At 47.8% G+C, this 22,139-nt stretch overlaps 7 protein-coding genes across 7 annotated transcripts; 5 read left to right on the top strand and 2 right to left on the bottom strand.

Moving 5' to 3' along the window:
- Positions 1-253: 253 nt before the first annotated feature.
- On the top strand, positions 254-653 carry BDBG_17105 (uncharacterized protein; the record flags this gene model as incomplete). Its single annotated transcript, XM_031724895.1, has 2 exons — positions 254-335; positions 427-653. 2 exons carry the CDS (start codon positions 254-256, stop codon positions 651-653), a joined length of 309 nt encoding a protein of 102 aa, XP_031578444.1.
- Positions 654-3,361: 2,708 nt separating this feature from the next.
- BDBG_04978 (uncharacterized protein) lies at positions 3,362-6,798 on the top strand. Its single transcript, XM_002625068.2, has 2 exons — positions 3,362-5,670; positions 5,698-6,798. The coding sequence occupies exon 1, from the start codon at positions 4,240-4,242 to the stop codon at positions 5,596-5,598; it is 1,359 nt and encodes a 452-aa protein (XP_002625114.2). The 5' UTR covers positions 3,362-4,239; the 3' UTR covers positions 5,599-5,670; positions 5,698-6,798.
- Positions 6,496-8,644, bottom strand: BDBG_04977 (UDP-Glc/Gal endoplasmic reticulum nucleotide sugar transporter). The gene is made up of 2 exons (XM_031721925.1): positions 8,058-8,644; positions 6,496-7,992 (listed from the first exon to the last, which is right to left on the bottom strand). The coding sequence occupies exons 1-2, from the start codon at positions 8,282-8,284 to the stop codon at positions 6,897-6,899; spliced, it is 1,323 nt and encodes a 440-aa protein (XP_031578443.1). The 5' UTR covers positions 8,285-8,644; the 3' UTR covers positions 6,496-6,896.
- A 13-nt stretch (positions 8,645-8,657) lies between these two features.
- BDBG_04976 (uncharacterized protein) lies at positions 8,658-12,932 on the top strand. The gene is made up of 3 exons (XM_031721924.1): positions 8,658-11,484; positions 11,599-12,795; positions 12,893-12,932. Exon 1 carries the CDS (start codon positions 9,000-9,002, stop codon positions 9,690-9,692), a length of 693 nt encoding a protein of 230 aa, XP_031578442.1. The 5' UTR covers positions 8,658-8,999; the 3' UTR covers positions 9,693-11,484; positions 11,599-12,795; positions 12,893-12,932.
- Positions 10,328-15,046, bottom strand: BDBG_04975 (SipA3; the record flags this gene model as incomplete). Its single annotated transcript, XM_031721923.1, has 8 exons — positions 10,328-10,766; positions 10,845-11,394; positions 11,475-11,696; positions 11,757-11,843; positions 11,911-12,838; positions 12,912-14,444; positions 14,534-14,897; positions 14,985-15,046. 8 exons carry the CDS (start codon positions 15,044-15,046, stop codon positions 10,328-10,330), a joined length of 4,185 nt encoding a protein of 1,394 aa, XP_031578441.1.
- Positions 15,047-15,419: 373 nt separating this feature from the next.
- BDBG_04974 (ribosome biogenesis protein Kri1) lies at positions 15,420-18,094 on the top strand. Its single transcript, XM_002625064.2, has 2 exons — positions 15,420-15,785; positions 15,908-18,094. The coding sequence occupies exons 1-2, from the start codon at positions 15,611-15,613 to the stop codon at positions 17,734-17,736; spliced, it is 2,004 nt and encodes a 667-aa protein (XP_002625110.1). The 5' UTR covers positions 15,420-15,610; the 3' UTR covers positions 17,737-18,094.
- A 598-nt stretch (positions 18,095-18,692) lies between these two features.
- BDBG_04973 (ADP/ATP carrier protein) lies at positions 18,693-22,126 on the top strand. The gene is made up of 6 exons (XM_002625063.2): positions 18,693-19,185; positions 19,444-19,465; positions 19,622-19,698; positions 19,804-20,049; positions 20,116-20,493; positions 20,585-22,126. Exons 1-6 carry the CDS (start codon positions 19,147-19,149, stop codon positions 20,756-20,758), a joined length of 936 nt encoding a protein of 311 aa, XP_002625109.1. The 5' UTR covers positions 18,693-19,146; the 3' UTR covers positions 20,759-22,126.
- Positions 22,127-22,139: the final 13 nt, after the last annotated feature.

The raw sequence follows: 22,139 nt of genomic DNA, 5'->3' as shown, positions 1-22,139 counted from the left end.
TACTTATCGTCGTCTTATAGTCCCTTCTAGATCTGTGTCATTTTTATATGTGTGTTCTTTTTATTTTTTATGAATTTCTATGGAGGTCGGGCCCTTCCCATTTATGTTAGATTGCATATGAAATCAAATAGCGCTTTCATTCCCGCTCTGAGTGTTAACTTTTTACATCCATCTCTTCCTTAGTTAACTATATTACCATCATGACCTTAGGACAGGCAAGCTCCTGGCTTATTGTAATTTTCCCCACTCCGAGATGGGGCAAACGAGAGAACCTGAAACTGTTTGGGTGGAATTGCCCAATATCACAAGTGTGTGGCGTGCTTCGAAGGGCGTAGGTAGGTAAAGTGAAGTAAGCCGATTAAGGGATGAGACGAAACGGGCTTCAGGGTCAGGTTCGTGTGAGAATGTCATGACATTGGGCACTAGCACCACTCTCTTTGCTGCGAGGCGGAGTGCGCAATGCCCTTGTCTTGGCTTTACACCAGTATCAGCAGAACGAAATGCTTCAAGCGCATACTTCGACAAAATCAGGGGTTGTAAATTCATATGGCAAACCCGAACATGGCGAGAAGAGCACTAGAACAATTTCCTTTAGCCATATCATCTCTAGCCCAGACCTTACCGATACAGTTATCAGGCAAGTAGGCCTGTGATATTCATCCAGCATCCTCCTAAGATATGAAGATAGCCTGTGTACTCCTCTAGGTCGTAGTCATGGACCTACATTATTGGAGATCGATACTACTCGTCGCGGGGCGTCGGGCGGGTCGGGCAGCCCCAGCTCCGCTCCCAAGGCGGAGGCCCACGTGCTGTCTTTGGATATTTCATGGTTGTAGCCCGGGATCGCTGTTATTTATTCTGATTACGGGCCCGGAGCGACCGACGTGCAGCTCAGATAATATCGGCGGTGAAATACAAACCGATCAATCAATCACACGTAAGATCGAAACATCAAGCTTGTAACAAGAATGATGAAGAAGATTTGCGCAGATTTAGCGAGGTTCACCATTGAACCTGGGCTACTAGAATCACCCTGTCCTGGCCGGCACTGACACGACAATTGATGGTGTCAAAGTTTCACGGCAGGCTGAGCCGCTATCAAGAGCGCCATCGTGGGAGAATAATAGGCCAGCGGCCTTTTCTCCTTCAAGCCAGCTAAGGTTCGAGAACTTGCTCTGAGCATATTCGGCAAGTTTCTTCCCCTGTAAAGAGCCTCCGGGAGAAGCATTCAGAAGCAAGGTGATCAAATCAGAAAGTCGCGGATAACTAATCCATGGCGGGAGGGGAATCTGGAGATCAGGCTCAGGCCCAGGAGCTTCTGCTTTTTAATGTGAGGGAATTGCTAAATAGGGTTAGAATGTCAGAAATGGGAGCTTCAAACATGGCAAGGCTTGGTCCCATTATTGTCCACGAAAAGCTCATGGTAATTTTGTTCTGGCCAAATCCCTATGCTCCATGCATGCCCGGCATCAAGCACCCTTTTCCGTACATGCTAGCAGTGAGAATACAATCTAGAGCTTTATCACCACCTTCGCCCGCCCGGGCGTTATGTCGCGATTGTGACTATCATGGTAACCGGAGCATGAAAGAGCTTGTGTTTAAAGCAAAAATGGTATAAACCCAAGAATGAGGAGCATAATAATCTGATCCAGGGTTTGGGGAATGTCCATGTAGCCATCCAATCCGCTTTCAGATATTGAGCTTGTGAAGGATGAGGGCAAGGTTCAGCGCATCCAACCCTAACCCCATTGGGATATATTAAGGTGGTAGGATGTGTTGCTATTGGGTTCTCTCACCTCTTTTTTTCGTTAATATTCTTTTCTTTCTTTCTTTTTTGCCTTCGCCTTTCAGGATACCCATGAAAGCCTCGGGACTTTCGTCAGGGATACGGCGACCACCGCACCATTCAACAAGAAAGAGAGTCAAACTTTGAAGTATAAAATGTTTCTCCAGCTAAGCTCTCTGAATACAAGTGACGCTTGGCGAAATGTAAGATACCTTCAACTTGAAGTTTGACAAGGTCAATTAGACGAGTAAGAGAGAATGTGTTCTCTTTCATTTTTGGAGAAGAAGTGAGCAAAGAGAGATGCATGCACTAATGTAGTCCATGCAAGGCTCGTTGTCTATTTATCCTTATGCAGCCCCATGAATTCAGTGTGGCTGCAGACAGAGAGGGAACAAAGTGTGGCAGAAAGTACATTAGTCAGTAATTATCAGATATTTACAACGACGAGTTTCGGTCCCCCTTCATGAAGAGTTCCTCTCTGCTTTTCACAGCCAGTTTAAGCAAGACGTGGTTAACGATGCCCCTCGACGATTGAATCTGAAATAGCTGGCCTGGCCCAGTATTTTGTTTCATGCAACCCTGGTTGTATTGTTGTCACATTTGACAATCAAGTACTGAATGGCATTGCATGATATGGTAGGTAGTGCTGCATGCTTCGTGGCAGGGTGTTTGCATATCAAACTCACACCATCATCAGAGCCACTTCTGATGGCATCTGGCCAAGTGCAGCACATCCATTGGTTGATATTCTGAGGCACCCTTGCTAGTTGTGCAGGTAGAAGCTGTCTTTTGGGTTATCGGTGCGTTTGTTCAACAAAGGGCGAAAGTAGGTTTTGGCTGTCATCCGGAATCTTCAATACTTGATCTGTGGGACATGTGTTTGGCAGTCAAATTTCAGGCTCCAAGTGCAGCTGAAGAGATGACCTTTACTCTCCTTCTCAAAGCTTTAACTAGCAGGACGCGCTGAGACAGCCATCATAGCATCGGATACAATGATGTAACCGTTCAAGACCGGGAAACCGAGACTACTCCTTTGTCAGCTTTTGTTGTTATACTCTCCCTTCTTCATCTCTAAAGTCAGTGACTAAAACCAGCTTTCAGTTTTACTGTCCTTTGCTCTTGATGGTGGTTTGGGAGGGGGGGGGGTCTTGGTTGTAATTGATATGATCACCGCAACGCATGCCTGGCCATCCTGCGTAATTCTTCCCACCCTGCACGATGCCTCCCGTCGTACTTCATACTTTGGAAGTATGCCGTATTGATCCACATGAATCAGCTCCTCCTTCCCCCTCCAAAAACCTGCTTTTCTGCCGCTGCTAGGGTTGTTTATCAATACATGAGCCACTTCGAAGCCACATCGAATCCCAGAAAAGAGTTTGCTAATGGCGGGAACAGTGAGCCTCCGTACACCGACCGACATAGGCATAGTACAGTAACCTTTTGTGATTCCAGTAAAACTACACTAGTTTACGCACTGTTTATTGAGATAATTGATCATCCCATTATACATCCTGCGGATGTATGATTCCACTCAACATTATGAGGGAATAATATGAGAAAAGTCTGTGAGAAGAATGGAGTAAATGAGTTCATTTGCGTATCATCTGACTCTATAACTTCTACTAATTACTATGCATTAAGTTACTTTGAGACTAGCCACAAAAGTTTCACACTTTTTGCGTGGCGCTGTACATACATACATGTACAGAGTACATGTACTTCGTACATTAGCGTGGGATTGGCGCTAGCGCGGGTGGCCCTGATCCACCGCATCCCACCCGCAACCCCCAACTTCACCACAAAACCTTACTTTCGGATACCCCCCCGGGCGCGCCCCCCGTCAGCAGGTGGATGGCGCGGGCAGCTTGTCCACAGTTGCGTGGAGTCGCGGGATACGGCTGCCCATAAAAATCATCATAAATGAAATGGCCCAAGGCAAAAATATAGCAGTCGAGACAAGGGAAGAACAACTCATCTTCTCTTTGCTTTTCATATTTTCCTCGTCTAACCGTTCTCTGTCGGCTCTGGCTTTTGCTTTGTCGCATCCTAAATTTTTTTCTAGCAGAAAATCTTGCTCCCTGCAAAATAAAATACCAGGGCAGCGCATATCCTTGATCAGCTTTTTTTTTCGTATTTGCGATCAACAACGTAGAACATTCTCTCACTTGTTAAGGCTACCGGTCCGATTTCACCTCTCCATTCTCCGTACAAACCACATGTGATATCCTCTCACTTACCTCTTCAACACCTCTCTCCTCTTTTCTACTTCTCAGAATCGTCGCCTCGCCCTTATCGCGTCAACCCCCACTCACCTTCCATCCTTCTAATACCCACCCTTTAAAAGCCCACCAAGTCATCCAACACATCCACCATCCAAAGACTTCTCGTAGCATCGGTTTTCCTGCGTAAACATGCATTTGAACGTTTAACGACATGCGCGTATTCTGAGTCTAATGTTCAGCCCTAATACTCCATCTCCTTCCTCAGACTCAACCTCTCACAGACAGCCCCATAGGAACAGCTTCAGTCTGCCGGCCCCTCCCGCAAAGTTGGCTCTTCCAACAGGCGAATGCAGATTTATATTGCTCCACCCATCTATTCCCGGCCAGCGCTGCTCGTGTCAGGGATTTCGTCGCAACGAATCCCGTCTAGGCGCTAGTTGTGAATGTGGCCATCAGGCATGTTACCATCAATCAGGTAACATGGTGAACAGTTCCCAAGTGAGTGAGCCTGTCTCGCCGTTGGCGCTGGCGGCTCTTCTGGAAAGAGTCTCCCGGCTAGAGGAGCAGCACCGGCAGGATCGAAAGCTATGGGAAGAGGAGTTGAGAGAGGAGCGGCGGGCACGTCGTGAAGACGCTCGGGTTCTGAGGGAGGCTATGCATTCGTTCTATAAATTTATGGAGCGGGAGGTCCCGCAAAAGTTTGCTGCGGTGGATGATAAGACTGATAGTCTGTTGGATCATGTGTCTAGGTTGGAGGAGAGAATCGGCATAATTGATGATTCGACCATGGGGTTGGAAAACCGGGTTGCTGATCTTGAGGGTGATGATGGTGATGGTGATGGCGACGGCGATGGACATGGACATGGAAATCATGAGGATGGAGTTCAAAGCGAGGGCATAAATGAGGAAACGTCCGTAGAGGAGGACGAAGGGAATCCTAAACGAGCCAGGCGAAAATGGCAGACGACGGATAGGCCTGGCGCGGAGCAAAGAGTGCTTTCTGTCAAACTAAGCAAAGACTCCCGTGGCTGGTCAGAAGGCGACTGTCAATGTCATACTTCAATGGCACCGCCCAAACCCCCTGGTGCTTCACAGTGTCATTCTGCGGCTTGCATCTCAAAATCACCTAAAACATCTCCTTACAATCCCGCCACAGACCCCTCCTTCCCCCTAGAGCTTATCGATGCCCACGCCCCTAATACCGGGGCTCACACATATGTCCACAGACTCACATCCCCACCTCGCAACTTGGTCACCCCTCTCCTCTCAAATCAAGAAATGGCATCATATAAAACCACCCGACACGCGACAAATATCCACTCCACAGATGTTCCACTCATAAACCCCCCTCGCCCACGCTCTGCCTCCGCCAGGCAAGACCTAGGCCAGAAAGATTCAGCGAACCAGCAGCAAGTTTCCAGAGCATACCCTTCGCCCGAGGAGAAGGGAATTGGACCGTACTATGAGCTGTCCAATCCGCCGTCTGGGAAACGAAAGCTTGATGCGGAGGGAAACGAGACCCGGCAACGGCCAATGTTCCTCCCAATGCCACCGCCACTATCACTATCTGGGCCTAATGGCGAAGTTTGAATCATGTTTCCCAGAGACTAGGGCCGGTCATTCATAAGAATCTGGAGAACAGCATGAAGACCATGAGTGGTTGTTGGTTCAACCGTTTTCTTGGACTAGGTTTTATTGATTAACCCCCTTTTCGCACGCCCATGACTCTTAAGCAGAGAAAAGGGAATGCTGCAATTAATGAACGTCTTGATGAATGGCGATGATAATTCTGGCAATCTCAACGCAAACACTCCCATAAAATTATACACATGCTTCTCTTGCGTTGTGCAAAAACATTGGAATTCGAGCTGTGACTGCGGGACAAACGTTGGGATGTGCGAACGACCACAGCTAACCACGTGCCTCCACCCCACCCTTCCAAACTCCAGCAAATTCTTAATTCTTCTCCTTGCCCTCTACAACTACTTTCCCCCTATCTTCCAGCCATGTCTCCACTCCCTTTCCGCGTCACGATTTATGCACCCATATATATATCTCCGTTTGTTTTCTCGCAGCTTTCTAAAAAAGGCCCCGCCACCAAAATTTACCCTCGCTAGAATTCAGGGGGGGCATCGGTGCTGTTGTTGTTGCATATGATTTTTAAGGATCAGATAGACAGGCGTTACTTCATCCCTTAACCCCTTATTTTTTATATCAGCGTAGTGCCCGTCTTTCATCTTGTTCTTTCAACCGAGCTCTTTATTTTTTATTTTTATTTTTATTTTTTATCTCATTCCGCCCTCCCTAATACCCATTGCTATCTGGGCGACATTCCCATCCGTAACGAGTGCCGCAGAGTTAAGATAAATAGACTTTCTTTTTGGGCATGCTTATGGAACACATATAATATAATATATACCACAAATGAGACATGTGTGATATACTCTTGTTTGTTTTGCGTGTGGTGATGGACGTACGAAAAAGTAGTCAGGCAATATTCTAGTGAAGAATATGAGTACACTCTGTATTTTGACTATCTATGCTATCGAATTTCTAGTGTTACAAGATCAAGTGTTAATGAGGTATAACGTTCAGTAAATATGCCTGTTAGCTGTCATCATTGGGCTCATTGTGGCCCCTGAGCCGTGAAAAGGGGCACTTAATGAAAGGCGCATTCGGTAAGGGATAGGAATGAGGGCGCAAGTCATGAGATGGATATATAAATGCTTCAAAGAGACTCTCCAAAGTGTCCGAAATAAATTAACGCCGCCACCATATATAATACAGAAAATGAAGAAATATGACAAAGCACCACTACTTTGCCCATATTTCAATATATTTTTTTATATATCGTGAATGGATATATATGCATAGACCTCGCCAAGCCTTTACAACTCCTTCTCCCCCTTACCACTCATATTACTGCCATTCATCTTCTCCTTCTCCTTCGCTGCCAATTTCTTAGCCTTCTCCCTCTTCTGCATCAATCCCTCCGCCCCAATGCCGCCAAAGACCAGCCCAACACCTATCCACTGGCCCCCGCTCAGCCGGTGGCCGAACCACATCACACTCAACACCATCGTAAGCATCTTCCTCGTAACTGTAACGGTGACAAGTAGTAGGGAAGAGAAATGCGCGAGAGTATGGAATATGAATAATTGTCCAACCGCACCGCAGGCAGCAAAGGCGATTACGTCCTTTGTTGCGGTTGGGTGGCGGGATAGAAATGCAAGGGCGGAAGATAGCTCGGAGGTCTGCGATAGGTCGATAGGGAGGGGCATCAGGGGGAGGATTGAGGTTGAGAGGTGTGGAGTGACGAGGAGGTAGGTGATTGTTAGGAGTGTGCAAAGCAGGTTCTGGGCCACCATCATCTGCGGGCCGGTGAAGCGCGAGTACAGCTTCGGAGAGGAAAATATGTGGTCTTGGGTTGTGTTTGTGAGGCCGTCTAGGAGTAGGTTCACGGATAGGAGGAAGAGGCCGTAGAGAGAGGAGCCGTTTTCATTACTATTACGGCTGTTTTTCTTCTTGCTGGAGGTGGGGTGGTGGAGGGTGAACGTCGCGACGCCAATGGTTACGAGAAGAATGACGCCGTATTTGTACAGGGGATAGCGTTTGCGGAAGATGGTGAGATGGAGGAACATTACTGGGAGAAGCTTGCAGGATTTCGCAAGGATGAAGGTAAGGTAGTCGATGTGTCCAAGACTGGCGTAGCCAAAGGGCGATGCGAGGGATGAGGATACGCTAATGAGAATAAGGGGGAAGAGGATGCGAGTTGTTGGGAAGACCGCTGGAAGTTTTTGGCCTCGTGGAGTGGAAAAATAGAGGTACATGAAGCCTGTGATGGCAGCGAAAAATGACTGGATCGTATTCAGGACGACTGAATATGTCCACCGTTCCTTTGGCGGGTTGGGATCATCTGGGGTCGGAGCGTAGAGGGGATATGAAGTAGTGGTGATGGCTTCCTGAAGAACTCCCCAAGACAAACTTTTCAATTGCACGCAAAATTTAGCACATGGCGTGGATAAAAGCTAGAGTAGAATATCTCTTACAATGACGCATATATTCCCCCTACACATATAACTAATCGAAGAAGGCTGGGGTAGTCCGAATGATGGCTACCGGCCGCTGATGATTTTGCGGCGGTTTCGGAGAGAGTTTTGCCTGGTGTGACACAGTTGGTTTGCCGCGTACGATGTTCCGGGAGATCTGGAGGCGCATTCATAACTCCAGACGAAGGAGTTCGTTGTAAAGGAACCTTTTGTTTTTGGCGCGCCATTTTGGTTGAACAGCTGTTGGAATTGAACTCGATGCGTGTGTCTGTTTGGCGCGACGAAGAATGGACTCATCGAAAGGCGAATGGCAAATAGCGAATGGGATTGAACAATAAAACAGACAAGAAGATCTAAAGCGCTGAATTGAATTAAAAGTAAAACAAAAAGGAAATGTCTATATTATTGAAAGAAAAGCCGAAGAGGTATTAGAGGCAGAGGTTGAGATGGAGAGTAAATTAAAAATTGTCAGATACGTACATGTACATTTATCTTTAAACTTTCCATGATGCCATCTGTTCTGTTTGGCTGGGGCTGATTAGGGCTTGGCGGGTCACGCTTCTTATAAGCTTCGGACTGGTCCTTTTCTTTTTTGTTTATTTTTTTGTAGATTGATGATGGAGCTTCTTTGAAACAAACCGTCCAGGAATACATATCCAGTAATAGCATTATCAATATCCCAATTCTCCTCCGATTGAACTCTATCTTGGATCCGTATTAACAAAAGTGCTTGTTCCCCGCAGCAGCCTTAAACTCCGCCTGTCACAGCTCCGGCGGGACCCGACCCAAGATACTCAAGGGCAGAGCTCTCCCCAGCCCTGAAGGCGCCAGATCACGCCAGATTGATGATACCCAATCCAACGAAGCCTCTTTCTACAGTCATCATACAATTACTCTAGAGCTCCGCACCTTCACTTACTTGTATACATACCACCACCCGCCATGCCGACCGCCACGACAACCACCTCTTCCACCCCTCCTCCCTCCGCCCTGACCTCCCTCACAACCCCCACGACCCAAAACCCCACAGCCTCCCTAACCACCCAAGTACTCCATAACCTCCAGCACCAACACCTCTGGACAGCCCTACGCATCCACGAACCCCACACCCTCTCCCCAGCGCAGCGCATGCCCCTAATATCCGGCCTGCCCCCGCAAACCCTCTACACCCATCCGGACGAGCAAGCGTTCATGCTCGAGCACGGCATTGGCACGGACGATGTGCCTGTGGAACGCGAGTGGGTGATTCCAACGGCGCAGGGACAGGCGTGGAGCTTAAGGAGGTTGGTGGAGTGTTTTGATTCACTGCCATTGCCTGACAGCAAACACGGAGACGGGGGCGAGGCTGTGAATGGAGATGGAGATGGTGACAGTGGTTCGGGTTCGGGTTCGGGTTCGGAAACGGAAAGTAGAGTAAAGATGGAGAAGACGGGGGAAAAGAAGAATGCGAAGAAGAATGATAGGAGAAAGTTAAGTAAAGAGGAGATATTTGCGGAATATGAGCGGAGGAGGAGGGGGAAGGAGTGGGGTGGGAAACGAGCTTTGATGGCAATGGTGAATAGAGGGATGGGCGGGGATGGGACGGTGGTGTACTATGTCGTGCTTGAGGGGAGCGTGAAACCGAGACAAAATTGAAGGGGGAATGATTGTTTTCTTCTTTGGATATTTATCCTATGGGCTACGCGCGCCTGGTATCTCTTGCCTATATTGCAAGGGGAAATTTGGCCTGTGGCGGCATTGGTGGGTAGATATCAGTCGTAAGTTCACTGTCAGCATCAGGGCATTCGAAGTAGGTGGCGGTCACAAAGAACATTGATCTACTCTGACGACCGAAGTCAGATTTGCACCTACTCGACACACACCAGAGCCCTTGATTCCACACCAAAAGCGAAGGAACTGAGGTAATATAATAAAACAAACCAGGTGTATTATCCATCCGTCTATCTTTAAACGCTACCCAAAAGCCCATGTCAAACCAAAAAGAGAAAGAAACCGAAAGCAAAGAGAGACAAGTCGACAGACGCAAAAGACCAACCCTTGATCGATCCATCATGGCATGCTGCAGCACGAACCCGAACACCAGATCAACTGGGTATCATATCAAAGCCAACCAATTTTTCCCGTTTTCAAACTAAAAAAAGCCACGAATGAGAAAACGGGAGGGAAAAGAAAAGAATGACAAACACCCGCTGGGAAAAACGTGGGCAAATCAAACATCGGAGAACCAAGGGATATATATATGAACAACCCCTCTTTGTTACTGAAATCAATCAACCACGAACCTTCTCTAGTTCCCGCTGACAACTCAAACAATAATCCTGATACCAAAGCTGGATATCTTCAATATCAGTGGCTGCGAATCTCTTCTCAAAGTCCGAGATAATTTCGTCACTGTCGCCGCCGGCGCCGTGGTCTCGGTCATGCAATCGTTCCCGATCGTTCAACAGAATCTCGATCACTTGGCACTTCTGCGTCTCCTGGTGAAGCCAGCGTTCCCATTCCGCTTGAATTACCTCCTTCTCTATCCGGTTGACCACCCTGAGGGCAACGAGGAGGTTATGTCGGTAAATACCTAACCGTTCTCTTGTGCGTTGGAGCTGCTGTGCGGCGCCCTTTGCCCTAGAATCCTTCGCTTTGGTTGCAGAGGTTGTGATTGCCCGTGGCAGATCTGCAGATCTTAAAGCGTTGTTATCCCGGAAAGTTGAGAAGCTATAATTGAAACAAAGTTAACTGTCTGCGTAACTTGTAACACCGATAGAACAAAAGTAATAATAATAATGGACTGACCAGGAACTTGAATTGCCCGTATCGATTTCAGTAGCATTAGCAACAACAATGTCCATGTCCTTAATATATACCGCCTTGCTCATCACTCGGTTAGGTCCAACACCAAGCCGGGTCATGAAGTTGCCAGCATTGCGTTCATGCCACCATTCAACCGTATCATGATACGAATGGTACCCGTTAATAAGCATGCTGAACGCGAGGAGCAAAAGAATGATGCTGTGCGCGCTGCAGGTTTTCCATATCCATCGGAGTAGCACCCAGAACCAGATCATCAACGATGATACTGCACTCTGTAGCAAAGATCCGGAAGTTTCTAGCAGGAGTGGGATGATACCACTTTGTTTGACGGGCCGGCGAAGACGAGATTTTAAATTTTGCGAACTCTCAGTAAATTCGATTCCACGCGTTTGGCGGCCGACGTGGCCGAATTGCGCTATGGCCCTTTTCGTTTGGTTGTGAGGTCCAAGCCGTTTAACCTCTTCAGATACAAGATCTACAAGGTCAAGCGCATCCTGTTCGAGATCGTTCAAGGCTTGCCTGTCGATTATACCTGTTGATCCGTCACATTAGCTACTGGTACGGCTCAGGTACATTGACTCTGGAAATGGGGTAAATGGGAGGAAAACCTACTTCGAATAAGGTATGGCTCCCACAGCCACTCCACTTTGGTGAATATGGCAAGCTTGCATCTTGATTTGGAGACATGGGTAATAACGATTTTGCTGACCAGTCTGAAATAACGCTTAAAAGGAAGATGCCACGGCGTCCTTTTGTCTGTTACTACGTAGCATAAGTGATCGTTTAGGACATCGAGAATTTGGTAGTCAGATACATCCGTGAGGCGAAGCCGTCCTAAGTTTTATTAGTTTGGGCCCGGAAAATCCGTGGATGCGAGGCTGGGATCTAGCTTACTGAATGTATCTGCCATATTTATCTGGTATTGGATATCACGTCTCAAATGTGCAGAATGAAGATTCGACCATGGGCCCTGTCTGATGTCTTTTTCGTTTAGTCCGATTAGTTCGGAATCATGGCTGGCACATGGGGCGAAATATTTCAAACTTACTTTGGGCTCTCCGCTGGTGTTGAAGCAGCTGCCAAACGGCACTCTTATCCCCAAAAAGAATGTGGAACAAGGCTTTCGAACTAATATCATAGAATTTCTCAGCAGCCAGGTAAAGAGCGCCCTGCGGTACATATTCGACGGGTTGAGATGGCAACTTGAATCGAGGTGCGTCGTGATAATCAGACTTGCGCTTATTCATATCCAGATCATGGTCACTGCGTAGTACTGGCTTCAAAGGGGCATCGGAGCGTTTCCCACTTACACCATTCGACGCTCCGTCGACTGGGGTATTCAGTGAGACATCTTCCCAACTCTCCATGCTGGGTGTCCGGGTAATATCTTGTTCCATTTTCACCAAGGATTTGAATATGCTTTCCAGGTTAGGTGGTTCATTCAAAGAGGCAATGCCGACTAGATAATTCAGCCTCTTGTGAATTAATTTCAAAGGATCCAAGAAGGTTTTTATCGTCAGTCGACGAGGGATATCACTTCCCTCTTCAGCAGCTAGGTGAAGGAACAAAAAGTCGCAATCTCTGCCGGGAGCAGCCGTCACTTCAGTAATCATATCGAGGTCGGCACAGCTTGTGAGTACGAGACTGAAATGATTGCTGTAAAAGTAAATACGCCTTGTGGTGACATATACTCTTCCTGGAAAGTCCTGCTGGTCATTCAAACTAAAAAACGCTCGGAATACAAGGAGAAGAGTCTCATCCCCCGGTATGTTTGGGAAAAGGAGACGGAATTGGGCGTCATGGGGCTTTAGATATGCAGGGAAATAGCTTGGGTACTCGTGTAGGACTGTGGCGCCGTCACTCAGAGTTGATGAATCGCCACCACCAAGACTGACAGTTTGTCTGTGATGACTTGTGGGAGGGGGATATTCTGGTGAGTTGGTATTCCCGGGAGCTTCTTCAGCGGAATCTTTGGACTATATTGCAGTCGTATGTTAGCTATATAGTTAATAGAAAACACTATACTTTAGAAACAACAACACAATATACCTGACGGTCAGCTACTCCGAGACACATGGATACTCCATTGCGCTCCAGTCTGTTCACATAACCCCAATGTGAACTTCCCCAAAGATTTGCCATCATCCCGGTTGGTATTCCCCCTGTACCATCTGGGAATCTGACCCCAACTCCTCTTTCAGTGCTCACAACCACCGCTACCCTACTCATACTGGTATGCGCAGGAGGATTCGCCAACGTTGGTGGTGCAAGAGAACCCACCGACGTATCTCGAGTATTGTAGATAAAGGGGTTCTGTGCTCGTTGTTTAGTTTCAGTTTCTGGGGCATTGGCCAGTGCTTGCGCGCTGAGAGGAAGAAGACTGTGACTGGCAGATATAAGGCTAGCTATTCCAGGGGGGTTGGGCTGAGGAGATGAAGTGCCGGATTGGTGCAGTCCAGTGGTGGCGCGTCGATGGATATCGAGCTTCTGAATAATCCGAGTTGTATGGTCCTTTCCGCCATCCTCACGATCAGCTGCAGTGGACCGCCTGGGAGATGACAAGTCGCTACTATTCCGTACTGCCAAACCGTCACGATCTGTAAGTGGAGCAGTGGAACTTCGGTCTAGAATGGAAGCTTCATCATTTGTGTTGGGTGTCAGGGACTCTGAAGAATCTGCAGCAAACTCAGGTGCAGGTGGCTGAGAAATTGAGAAAGCAGGGTCTTGGATATGTAGGTTTCCAGGCAAAGAAGTCGGATAAGGACTATCGAGGGCTTTTCGCTTGGCTGCTTCAAATGACCCGATCCATTCTGTGAGCTCCTTTTGAGTCTCAGCTTGTAGCATTATAGTATTGTTCTTCGTCTTCACCTCGAAGCAAAATCGGCGTTCTTCTTGAAATGCAGGTCGAATGCTACATAGGAGAACCCCGATTCTCTCACTTTCTTCAACACCGCCAGTTCGAGCGCCTTGTACTAAACATCCAAAAATCCCATTTCTCAAAAAGGTCCAACGGCGGACCCAGGCCGTTCTTGTAGGTTTGCCAGTTAGGATCCTCAAACTCAACCAACCTTGCTTTTCTGGCCAGAAGGTATGGTCCTTGCCCATTTTAAGTGAGGTGGGGCCATGCGAGCCCAGATATGGTACTGTGGAGACGGCATAATCGTCAAGTTCTCGAGATGGGCGAACCGCCAGCTCAGCTGCTTCTTCGATTTGCTTTCTCGCTGCGAGCAGGTCACGCTTTGATAGCTTCTCGCTTGTCTCCATCTCGTTGGTCCAGCCCTTTATTCGATCCATCTCCTGGCCCCATTTTGACAACGTCGATGAATTGGTATCTCGCAAAATCCTGAGCTCCCGCCACTGATCGCAGGAAACGCGCACGATGAGCTTGTCGAGCGTATTCTTTATTTGCTGCGATTGGATACAAAATTCCATTGATGCCTTCAAATAGGCCTTGCGAGCTTCGTGTAGCTGGAACGCATCTTCTCGTAATGATGATGGCTCTTTCGATTTGCCCTGGCCAGCATATTTGATTTGTAAAGTATCGTGCTGCTTTTGAGTTGATTCAAGTGTACGTCGAGTTTCCTATTGCGCCAATTAGGCCATCAGTAAAACGCGATACCTAACGAAGAGGGAAGTTGTAGGCCAACACCACTGGCCCGAACACTACGAACCTTGAACTGCCGCAAATCATTCTGGATGAACGCTCGAATAGGTTCAGCAATCAAGGAATCTGACTTCTTAGCTGTTGATATAGCACCGTTCCAAAAATCCTTCACGCTCTCCCCATAACGTTTCAAGGCAAGAAAAGCATAATCATGATCAATGACGGCTTCTGAGACCGCCCCGGGAGCCAGAATGTTGGATATGAAGCTGTTTGCCGCAGTTTCCAATGACATGAGCTCCGAATTCAATCTAACAGCACTCCTAGCAAATCCATCGAGCCATTTCTCCACAAGATCGATCTGCTCAGCGAAATGCACGGCGGTGGCACGAAAGCTCGGGGAATCGAGAGCGGCCTCCTTCAGGCCCACCGGGCTGGTTATAAATCATCTTGTGTCAGCTAGCTACACAGCAGCATGGGATCGATCCAACAAAAGCCAGTCAACAAGGAAATGAGCATACATGGCACTAATGGGGTTCCCATCCTTGATGATAGAGGAGGACGCTGGCTGGGACGACGCCATCTAGCAAGCAAGCAATCATGCGTGATACACCGCCGTTTCCATAGATCAGGCGGAATTGGGCGTTTAGAGATCCAAGCAGCCAATGATTAACAGACAGAGCGCATTATAAAAACGCAGGTAGGGAAGGAGAGATGTATGTATATACGGAGAAGTAAGACATGGAAGAGACGCGACGTTGTCTGTTTTACATATATATATGTAGGAGGAGTGGGGAGGCCCGCGGCTCTCCGCCTTCCTCGATAACCAGGCTAGCGGCGAGAGCTGAACAAAGCCGCGCTGCCCAGCCCGACGCCGTCTTCTATTGGCTACCGCGGATTAAGCTATGCTCCGCCAGCCAGTCAGCAAAAAAAGAAAAAAGAAAAGAAAACACTACTCCCACCAAAATATATATATATGTAACTACTACAAAAATATCCAGATTTCGCGCCCCTAAGCGTTGGCGCAGTACCGTTGCTGGTGTATTTTCTTCCTACTGTCATTTTCATATAATTACAATTCTCAACTACTTCAACTACTGTTGAAACTCGGTTGGTTTTTCAAAAACCTTCGCTGTTGTTGTCGAGAATGGAGCCACCAGCCAAAAAGCAGAAGAAGCTGCTCATGGACGATGACAGTTCCGACGAAAGCAGTGACAATGGAGGAGCCCTGCTAGACAATGGGGAGAATGTCGGATTCAAAATCAACGAAGAGTATGCGAAACGGTTCGAGTATAACAAGAAGAGAGAGGAATTACAACAATGTGCGTTTTTTGAGACTAACTCTATTTTCTTTTACATTCCGTTTCCATTCATTTTTTTTATTTTTTTATTTTATTTTTTCCTTTTTCCCTTTGTTCTTTTCTAACAATTCCTATGTATATAGTGGAGGATAAATATGGTAAATCGATTGGCCTTGGGAAGCGCAAAAAGGCGGCGGATGGCGATGTCGACACAGCGGACGCATCTGAAGAAGAAGAATCATCGTCTGACTCCGAAGATGAAGACGACGAAGGTGTGCTCGCAACCGAAGCCCTCGACCGCGAAATATTTGATACGTTAAATGCCATCCGCTCCAAGGACCCCAGGGTCTACGATGCCAATGCCAAATTCTACAGCGAAATCAAAGAAGCAGAGGACGAGCCGGAGGACGAGCCGGAGGCGTCGTCTGCGAAGAAGGAGAAGCCTATGTTCATACGTGATTACCACAGAGAAAATCTGCTGCGTGGCGCCAGTGGCGGCGAGAATGAGACTGAGGAGGAGGAGGAGGAGGCGCCCAAGACCTTTGCGCAGGAACAAGAAGATCTGAAACGGGAGATTATCAAAGAAATGCACGCCACCAACGATGCGAGTGGTGGCGATGGTGAAAATGAGGATGAGGATGAAGATGGTGGCTTTCTCATTCCGAAGACAAAGCGAACCGTCACTGAGACTACAGAGATTCCTGTGTTGGATGTTGAATCCGCGGACAAAGACCCTGAAACCTTCCTGTCCAACTTCTTGAAAGCCCGGGCCTGGGTCCCGACCGAAAAGTCGAAATTCCAGCCCTTAGAATCCGATGATGAGGAGGAGGACCAGCAGGCTGAGGCTTTCGAGGAAGCATATAACCTCCGTTTCGAGGACCCAAATAAAATGAACGAGGTGCTAGTGACACATTCTCGAGACACTACCTCCAAATTCTCCGTTAGAAGAGAAGAAGCTAGCAGCAGGAAGAAGAAGAGAGATGCTGAACGGGCGAAGAAGGAAGAGGAGAAGCGGCAGCGTGAGGCGGAGCGCAACCGCCTTCGAAAACTGAAAATCGAGCAACTTGAGGACAAGGTTGAGAAGATCAAGGCTGCTGCGGGGCTGCGGACGTCGGATTTCAGTGAGGAGGACTGGGCGCGTTTCCTTGACGATGGTTGGGACGATGCGAAGTGGGATGAGGAGATGAGGAAACGGTTTGGAGAAGATTACTACGCTAAGCAGGAGGGTAGTGATGACCCTGATGGTGAAGGCGAGGGCGCTGGCAGCTCCAAGAAACGAAAACTGAAGAAACCCAAGTGGGACGACGATATCGACATCAAGGACTTGGTTCCTGATTTCGATGAGGAAGGGGGCGAGATGCCTCAGCTTAGTGACATGGATATGCAAGATGCAGGGGATGTTGATGGAGAAGGAGATGAAGAAGACGACGCCACTGAACCAAAATCCCACAAGAACAGCAAAAAGAAGGCCCTCCAAAATAAAAAGGAGAAACAAAAAGAAGCTAGAAAAGAGCGCCGCAAAATCGAACAACTCGTCGACAAGAGTCTCGATCTCGACCTTGACGCAACCCTGCTCCCCGGCGCCTCCAGGAAACACAGCGGACACTTCCGCTACCGCGAAACCTCCCCCGTCAGCTTCGGCCTGACGGCCCGAGACATCCTCATGGCGGACGACAGCGCCCTGAACCAGTTTGCCGGGTTAAAGAAACTGGCGTCATTCCGTGACCCGGAGCGGAAGAAGAGGGACTTGAAGAGGATGGGGAAGAAAGCGCGGCTACGGCAATGGCGCAAGGAGACGTTTGGCGATGAGAACGGACCCCCTGCTGACTTTGCGCTGCCGCCATCGACGCCCCAGGGCGCGTCGGCTGACGCGAAGGGTAAAGATGAGGTGGTTAAGAATAAAGATGATGGGGCGATGGAGGTGGATATTCGCGAAGGGAAAAAGAAGCGGAAACGGTCGAAGAAACATTGAGGGTGAGATGAGTGAGGAGTAATAGTACCCAGTCCACATATTTTTGGGGAGAGTGTTGGAGATGCAATGGTATTGTACTGCTATTTTTCCCCATAGTTAGATATCCTTTTATCTGTAGTCATATACTAGGAGAACAAAAAATGAAATGGTCGTTTTTATGTTATTACTACATTACTGACTACATGATTTTATAGAATAAGTAACCTCGTAAATTCAATGCAAAATATCTCATGATCAGATCTAAGGACGGTGTCCTGAACAAAACATCCGGTGGGTGTCCATGAAGTCTCCTGTAAATTATATGGAACTACAACATTCCTAGTTTCAGATATCCGAAGCAGCGGAAGTCCTCTGCAATTTCCTCCCTTGTCTCCGTCATCTTGAAAGAAAGCCCGGAATTTAAGGTGTCCGCTGTATACAAAGAATAATGAAATCCATCTTCCGCGTCCGTGTTCATGTATGGGGGGGGTACGGTACCTTTTGTAGTCCCCTGAATTGCCCAACAACAAAATGAACCCGGTAATTTTTTTTTTTTTTTTTTTTTTTTTTTTTAACAGAGAACAAACAAATTTTGAGTTCCACACCCCTTCTGGAAAAGAAACGCAGGGAGAACCAAACTCAACCAATCAGACTAATGAGAAATGGCTTGTTCTAAACCCAACCTGCTTAACCGTCCCCTCTTCCCCCCTGGCGAACGAGGCCGAGGGTTTGCTTGGAACATGATTTTTTTTTTTTCTTTTTTCTTTTTGAGAGATACCATCGGTATCCCGTTGGAAGGAGATTGATCGTGTGCGGAAGAGGTCCATGTTATATGTTACAGGACAGAGCTACTATCATTCAACATATGTGTATATGTAGACTTGCTGGCGTATTGAAGGTCATATAATAATACATGTAACTAAGCTGCAGACCCTGCAGACGAACAGCCAAACTCTTCCTCGACCAAATTCTCTCAGAACATATCATATCCCACCCATCCCGTTCCCGCAGTCCGCCCCGTCCGTAACCAACCCGTATATAATAATAATAATCAATCAAATCAATATCGCGTATATCATAAAAAAAAAAAAAAAAACACAAAACTTTTTGTTCTGGCCGTGGTGGAGCTTTTCCTCGTAGGATTTTCCACTACTGTTTCTTCGGGAGATCTCGGCTGAGGTGATGAGGCCCAAAGCGGCCTAGCGCGGTAAAAAACCCTTCTCGCCCTGCCAACCAACCGCTTTCCGCTTTTCTTTTCTTTTCTCCTCGTCAGATTTTTTTTTTCCTCTTCTTCCTTTTTTTCTCTTCTCTCTCATCCCCAGCACACATCCCCTTGAGGAACTCTCCTGTCTTCTTTTTCCTCTTCAATCTCCTCTCTTATCCCTCTTCCTTTCTTTCTTTAGTGTTGCTTCATATTTCACATCGCCCAAAATGGCTACTCAACAGGATAAGTCCTTCATGGGCATGCCCGTAAGTTCCTCCCTCCCCTCCCTCAAACTCGCAATGGGAAAAAAAAGTACCAAAAAAATGTCATGTTTCCCCGAATTGGGCTATGCGCAGTCGCGTCTTGTTGGCGTTGGAGACTTGCAACATGACTACAAGGCCTCGGGAATCGATGATGCCGCAGTCCAATTGATGTCCCTCACCCCCGGTTGAGATGGCTGTGGATGCCCGTTCCCCCGTTTTCCGGAAACAACCAGCGGCTAATATATCCTTTTTCATCTCCAGGGCTTCGTGGTCGACTTCATGAGTACGTGACCTATCATTCTTACCGTGCTGGATTGGGATGATAGCCATCATCACCAATTCGAGTGGCTATCACTGTGGACAGATTTCGATGGAAATTGAAAATTTTGATATGTGACGGACCAATGGGTGGATAACTAACATGGTGTGCCTTTTACAGTGGGTGGTGTCTCCGCCGCCGTCTCGAAGACCGCTGCGGCCCCCATCGAGCGTATCAAGCTCCTCATCCAGAACCAGGTATGTTGCTAAAGTAGAAGCAAGATCTGATAAAAAATCTGTTACATTTTCAAAATTTCAAAATTTTTACTTTGTAATTGGTTTAACACCATAAACTCAATTTAGGATGAGATGTTGAAAACCGGCCGTCTCGACCGCAAATACAATGGTATCGTCGACTGCTTCAGCAGAACCGCAAAGAACGAGGGCGTCGTCTCCCTGTGGAGAGGAAACACTGCCAACGTCATCCGTTATTTCCCTACCCAGGCCCTCAACTTTGCTTTCCGTGATACCTACAAGGCCATGTTCAACTTCAAGAAAGACAAGGATGGATATGCCAAATGGATGGCTGGTAACTTGGCTTCCGGTGGTGTAAGTTCACAACAACACGAAACCTTTTTTGTTCTTGATAAATAATCTCGGCTAATTGACATCTAGCTTGCTGGTGCCACCTCCCTTCTCTTCGTCTACTCCCTCGACTATGCCCGTACCCGTCTTGCCAACGATGCCAAGAGCTCCAAGGGCACTGGCGAGCGTCAATTCAACGGCCTGATCGATGTCTACAAGAAGACCCTCAAGTCTGATGGTATCGCTGGTCTCTATCGTGGTTTCGGTCCCTCCGTCCTTGGAATTGTCGTCTATCGTGGTCTCTACTTCGGCATGTACGACTCCATCAAGCCTGTCCTCCTCGTTGGTCCTCTTGAGGGCAGCTTCATCGCCTCCTTCATGCTCGGCTGGGGTGTCACCACTGGTGCTGGTATTGCTTCTTATCCTCTTGACACTATCCGTCGTCGTATGATGATGACGTCTGGTGAGGTATGTATACTGTTTAATCCACCCTAATTACTAATATTGGTCACCTTTTTTTTTTTTTTGGCTAACCAAACTTTTTTTTAACACCAAATAGGCCGTTAAGTACTCCTCGTCCTTGGATGCTGCCCGACAGATCGCCGCCAAGGAAGGTGTCCGATCCTTCTTCAAGGGTGCTGGTGCTAACATCCTCCGTGGTGTCGCCGGTGCTGGTGTGCTCTCCATCTACGACCAAGTCCAGCTCCTCCTCTTCGGCAAGGCCTTCAAATAAACGCATGTATTATTCAACAAATCCCTTGTGGTTGAAGGGATGGGGCCGGCTTAGAGTGGTGTGAGTTGAGGTTGTTTGCGCTGCAGGGGGTGCATTGGGGCATGTTGGGGCATGTGGCGCTGCGGGAGCGTTGTATGGCGGGGGAGAAAAAAGAAACAGAAAAAAAAAGAAACAAAAAAGATAGACGATGTGCGTCAAGAACTACCTTTTTCCTTTGGTCTTGGTCGCATGGAAGCAAATATGGGTCTTTTTCTCCTTAAAACATGTTGTAACTTTACTACCACTACTACTGCTGCCTGCGAGCTTTTTCTTTTTCTCTGTACTTCCTCTTGTGTATGTGTGTTCAAATTTTGGCATTCAAATCAATTCCCTCAAGTTTCCTTTTCTAAACTTCCTCTTTCCTGTTAGTCTTTTTTCAGCTTTTCCCCATCTGTCATAATACGCTTCTGGGACTCTTCTGGGGTCTGGGATAGAGAAAGCTCGTTATCACCAAGTAGATAAAAGTTTGTTACCCTATATTTTTTGTCCAGATATCATATCTGGTGGACATTCACAAGCGGAAATTGCGTTGCTCACATATTTTTGAAGTACACGTGACTGATGATATCAATTTAAAAGGAGCTCAGCAAGCAACTACTTGTCTACATAGCTTTGACCAGACCTCAAGTTGCATACCACTCCACGCGAATCCCTATATATCCAGTTATCGAACATTGTCTATTGTTGATTTCACGTTCACTTGCATTCATTCAATCATCATGGTATCCCACACCCAAACCAAAGGGGATGTAGACATACCTAACCAGAAATCCCCTTCGACCGACCCATCTGAAGCTCCCGTCTCAAAGGCACAGGAGCCTAAAACATCCCCTTCCGCCCCTACATCTATACCTACAGCTGTCCCTATGGGCATAGACAGTAGCGATAGCAATGCCAACAATGCCGACCCCGCCCCGCCCGCCTCCATCTCCACCTCCATCTCCACCCATCCCGCGCCGATGGTATATGCGCCAGGTTCACTCTCGCAATCCACAACGCAGACGGCACCTATCCCTCCAACAGCGGTAGATGCATCATCCTCTCTATCATCGCCTCCACCACTAGCCCTAGCAGCAGCTCCCATCACAAACACCGAAACCACACCTCTATCCGGAGCCGGGGCAGGAGCGGGAAGCGGAGCGGGACCAGGGGCAGGCCACACCACCCTTCACCACCCCTCTATCCTACCCCCCCCGACAACCACCACCCCCACCACCACAAAAAGCAGGCCAGATCCCCGAAGCCACTACGGCCGTCGCCCCTCCCACCCCCTTCCCGAAAAACAAAAACCAACCCGCCCGGCCCCTCACCGCCAAAAACCCCCCCCCCCAAAATCCCCTCA

Source organism: Blastomyces gilchristii (assembly GCF_000003855.2).
Source record: "Blastomyces gilchristii SLH14081 genomic scaffold supercont1.8, whole genome shotgun sequence".
NCBI lineage: Eukaryota > Fungi > Ascomycota > Eurotiomycetes > Onygenales > Ajellomycetaceae > Blastomyces > Blastomyces gilchristii.
The sequence above is the reverse complement of the archived record's forward strand: the minus strand, read 5'-3'. Positions and strand labels throughout refer to the sequence as shown.

Coding starts and splice junctions, on each gene's coding strand:
- BDBG_04978 (XM_002625068.2), top strand. CDS start 4,240: ATGTTCAGCCCTAATACTCCATCTCCTTCCTCAGACTCAACCTCTCAC.
- BDBG_04977 (XM_031721925.1), bottom strand. CDS start 8,284: ATGGCGCGCCAAAAACAAAAGGTTCCTTTACAACGAACTCCTTCGTCT. Junction 7,993..8,057: donor GGGGGAATATATGCGTCATT/GTAAGAGATATT, acceptor GCAATTGAAAAG/TTTGTCTTGGGGAGTTCTTC.
- BDBG_04976 (XM_031721924.1), top strand. CDS start 9,000: ATGCCGACCGCCACGACAACCACCTCTTCCACCCCTCCTCCCTCCGCC.
- BDBG_04974 (XM_002625064.2), top strand. CDS start 15,611: ATGGAGCCACCAGCCAAAAAGCAGAAGAAGCTGCTCATGGACGATGAC. Junction 15,786..15,907: donor GAGAGAGGAATTACAACAAT/GTGCGTTTTTTG, acceptor CTATGTATATAG/TGGAGGATAAATATGGTAAA.
- BDBG_04973 (XM_002625063.2), top strand. CDS start 19,147: ATGGCTACTCAACAGGATAAGTCCTTCATGGGCATGCCC. Junction 19,186..19,443: donor AGTCCTTCATGGGCATGCCC/GTAAGTTCCTCC, acceptor TTTCATCTCCAG/GGCTTCGTGGTCGACTTCAT. Junction 19,466..19,621: donor CTTCGTGGTCGACTTCATGA/GTACGTGACCTA, acceptor TGCCTTTTACAG/TGGGTGGTGTCTCCGCCGCC.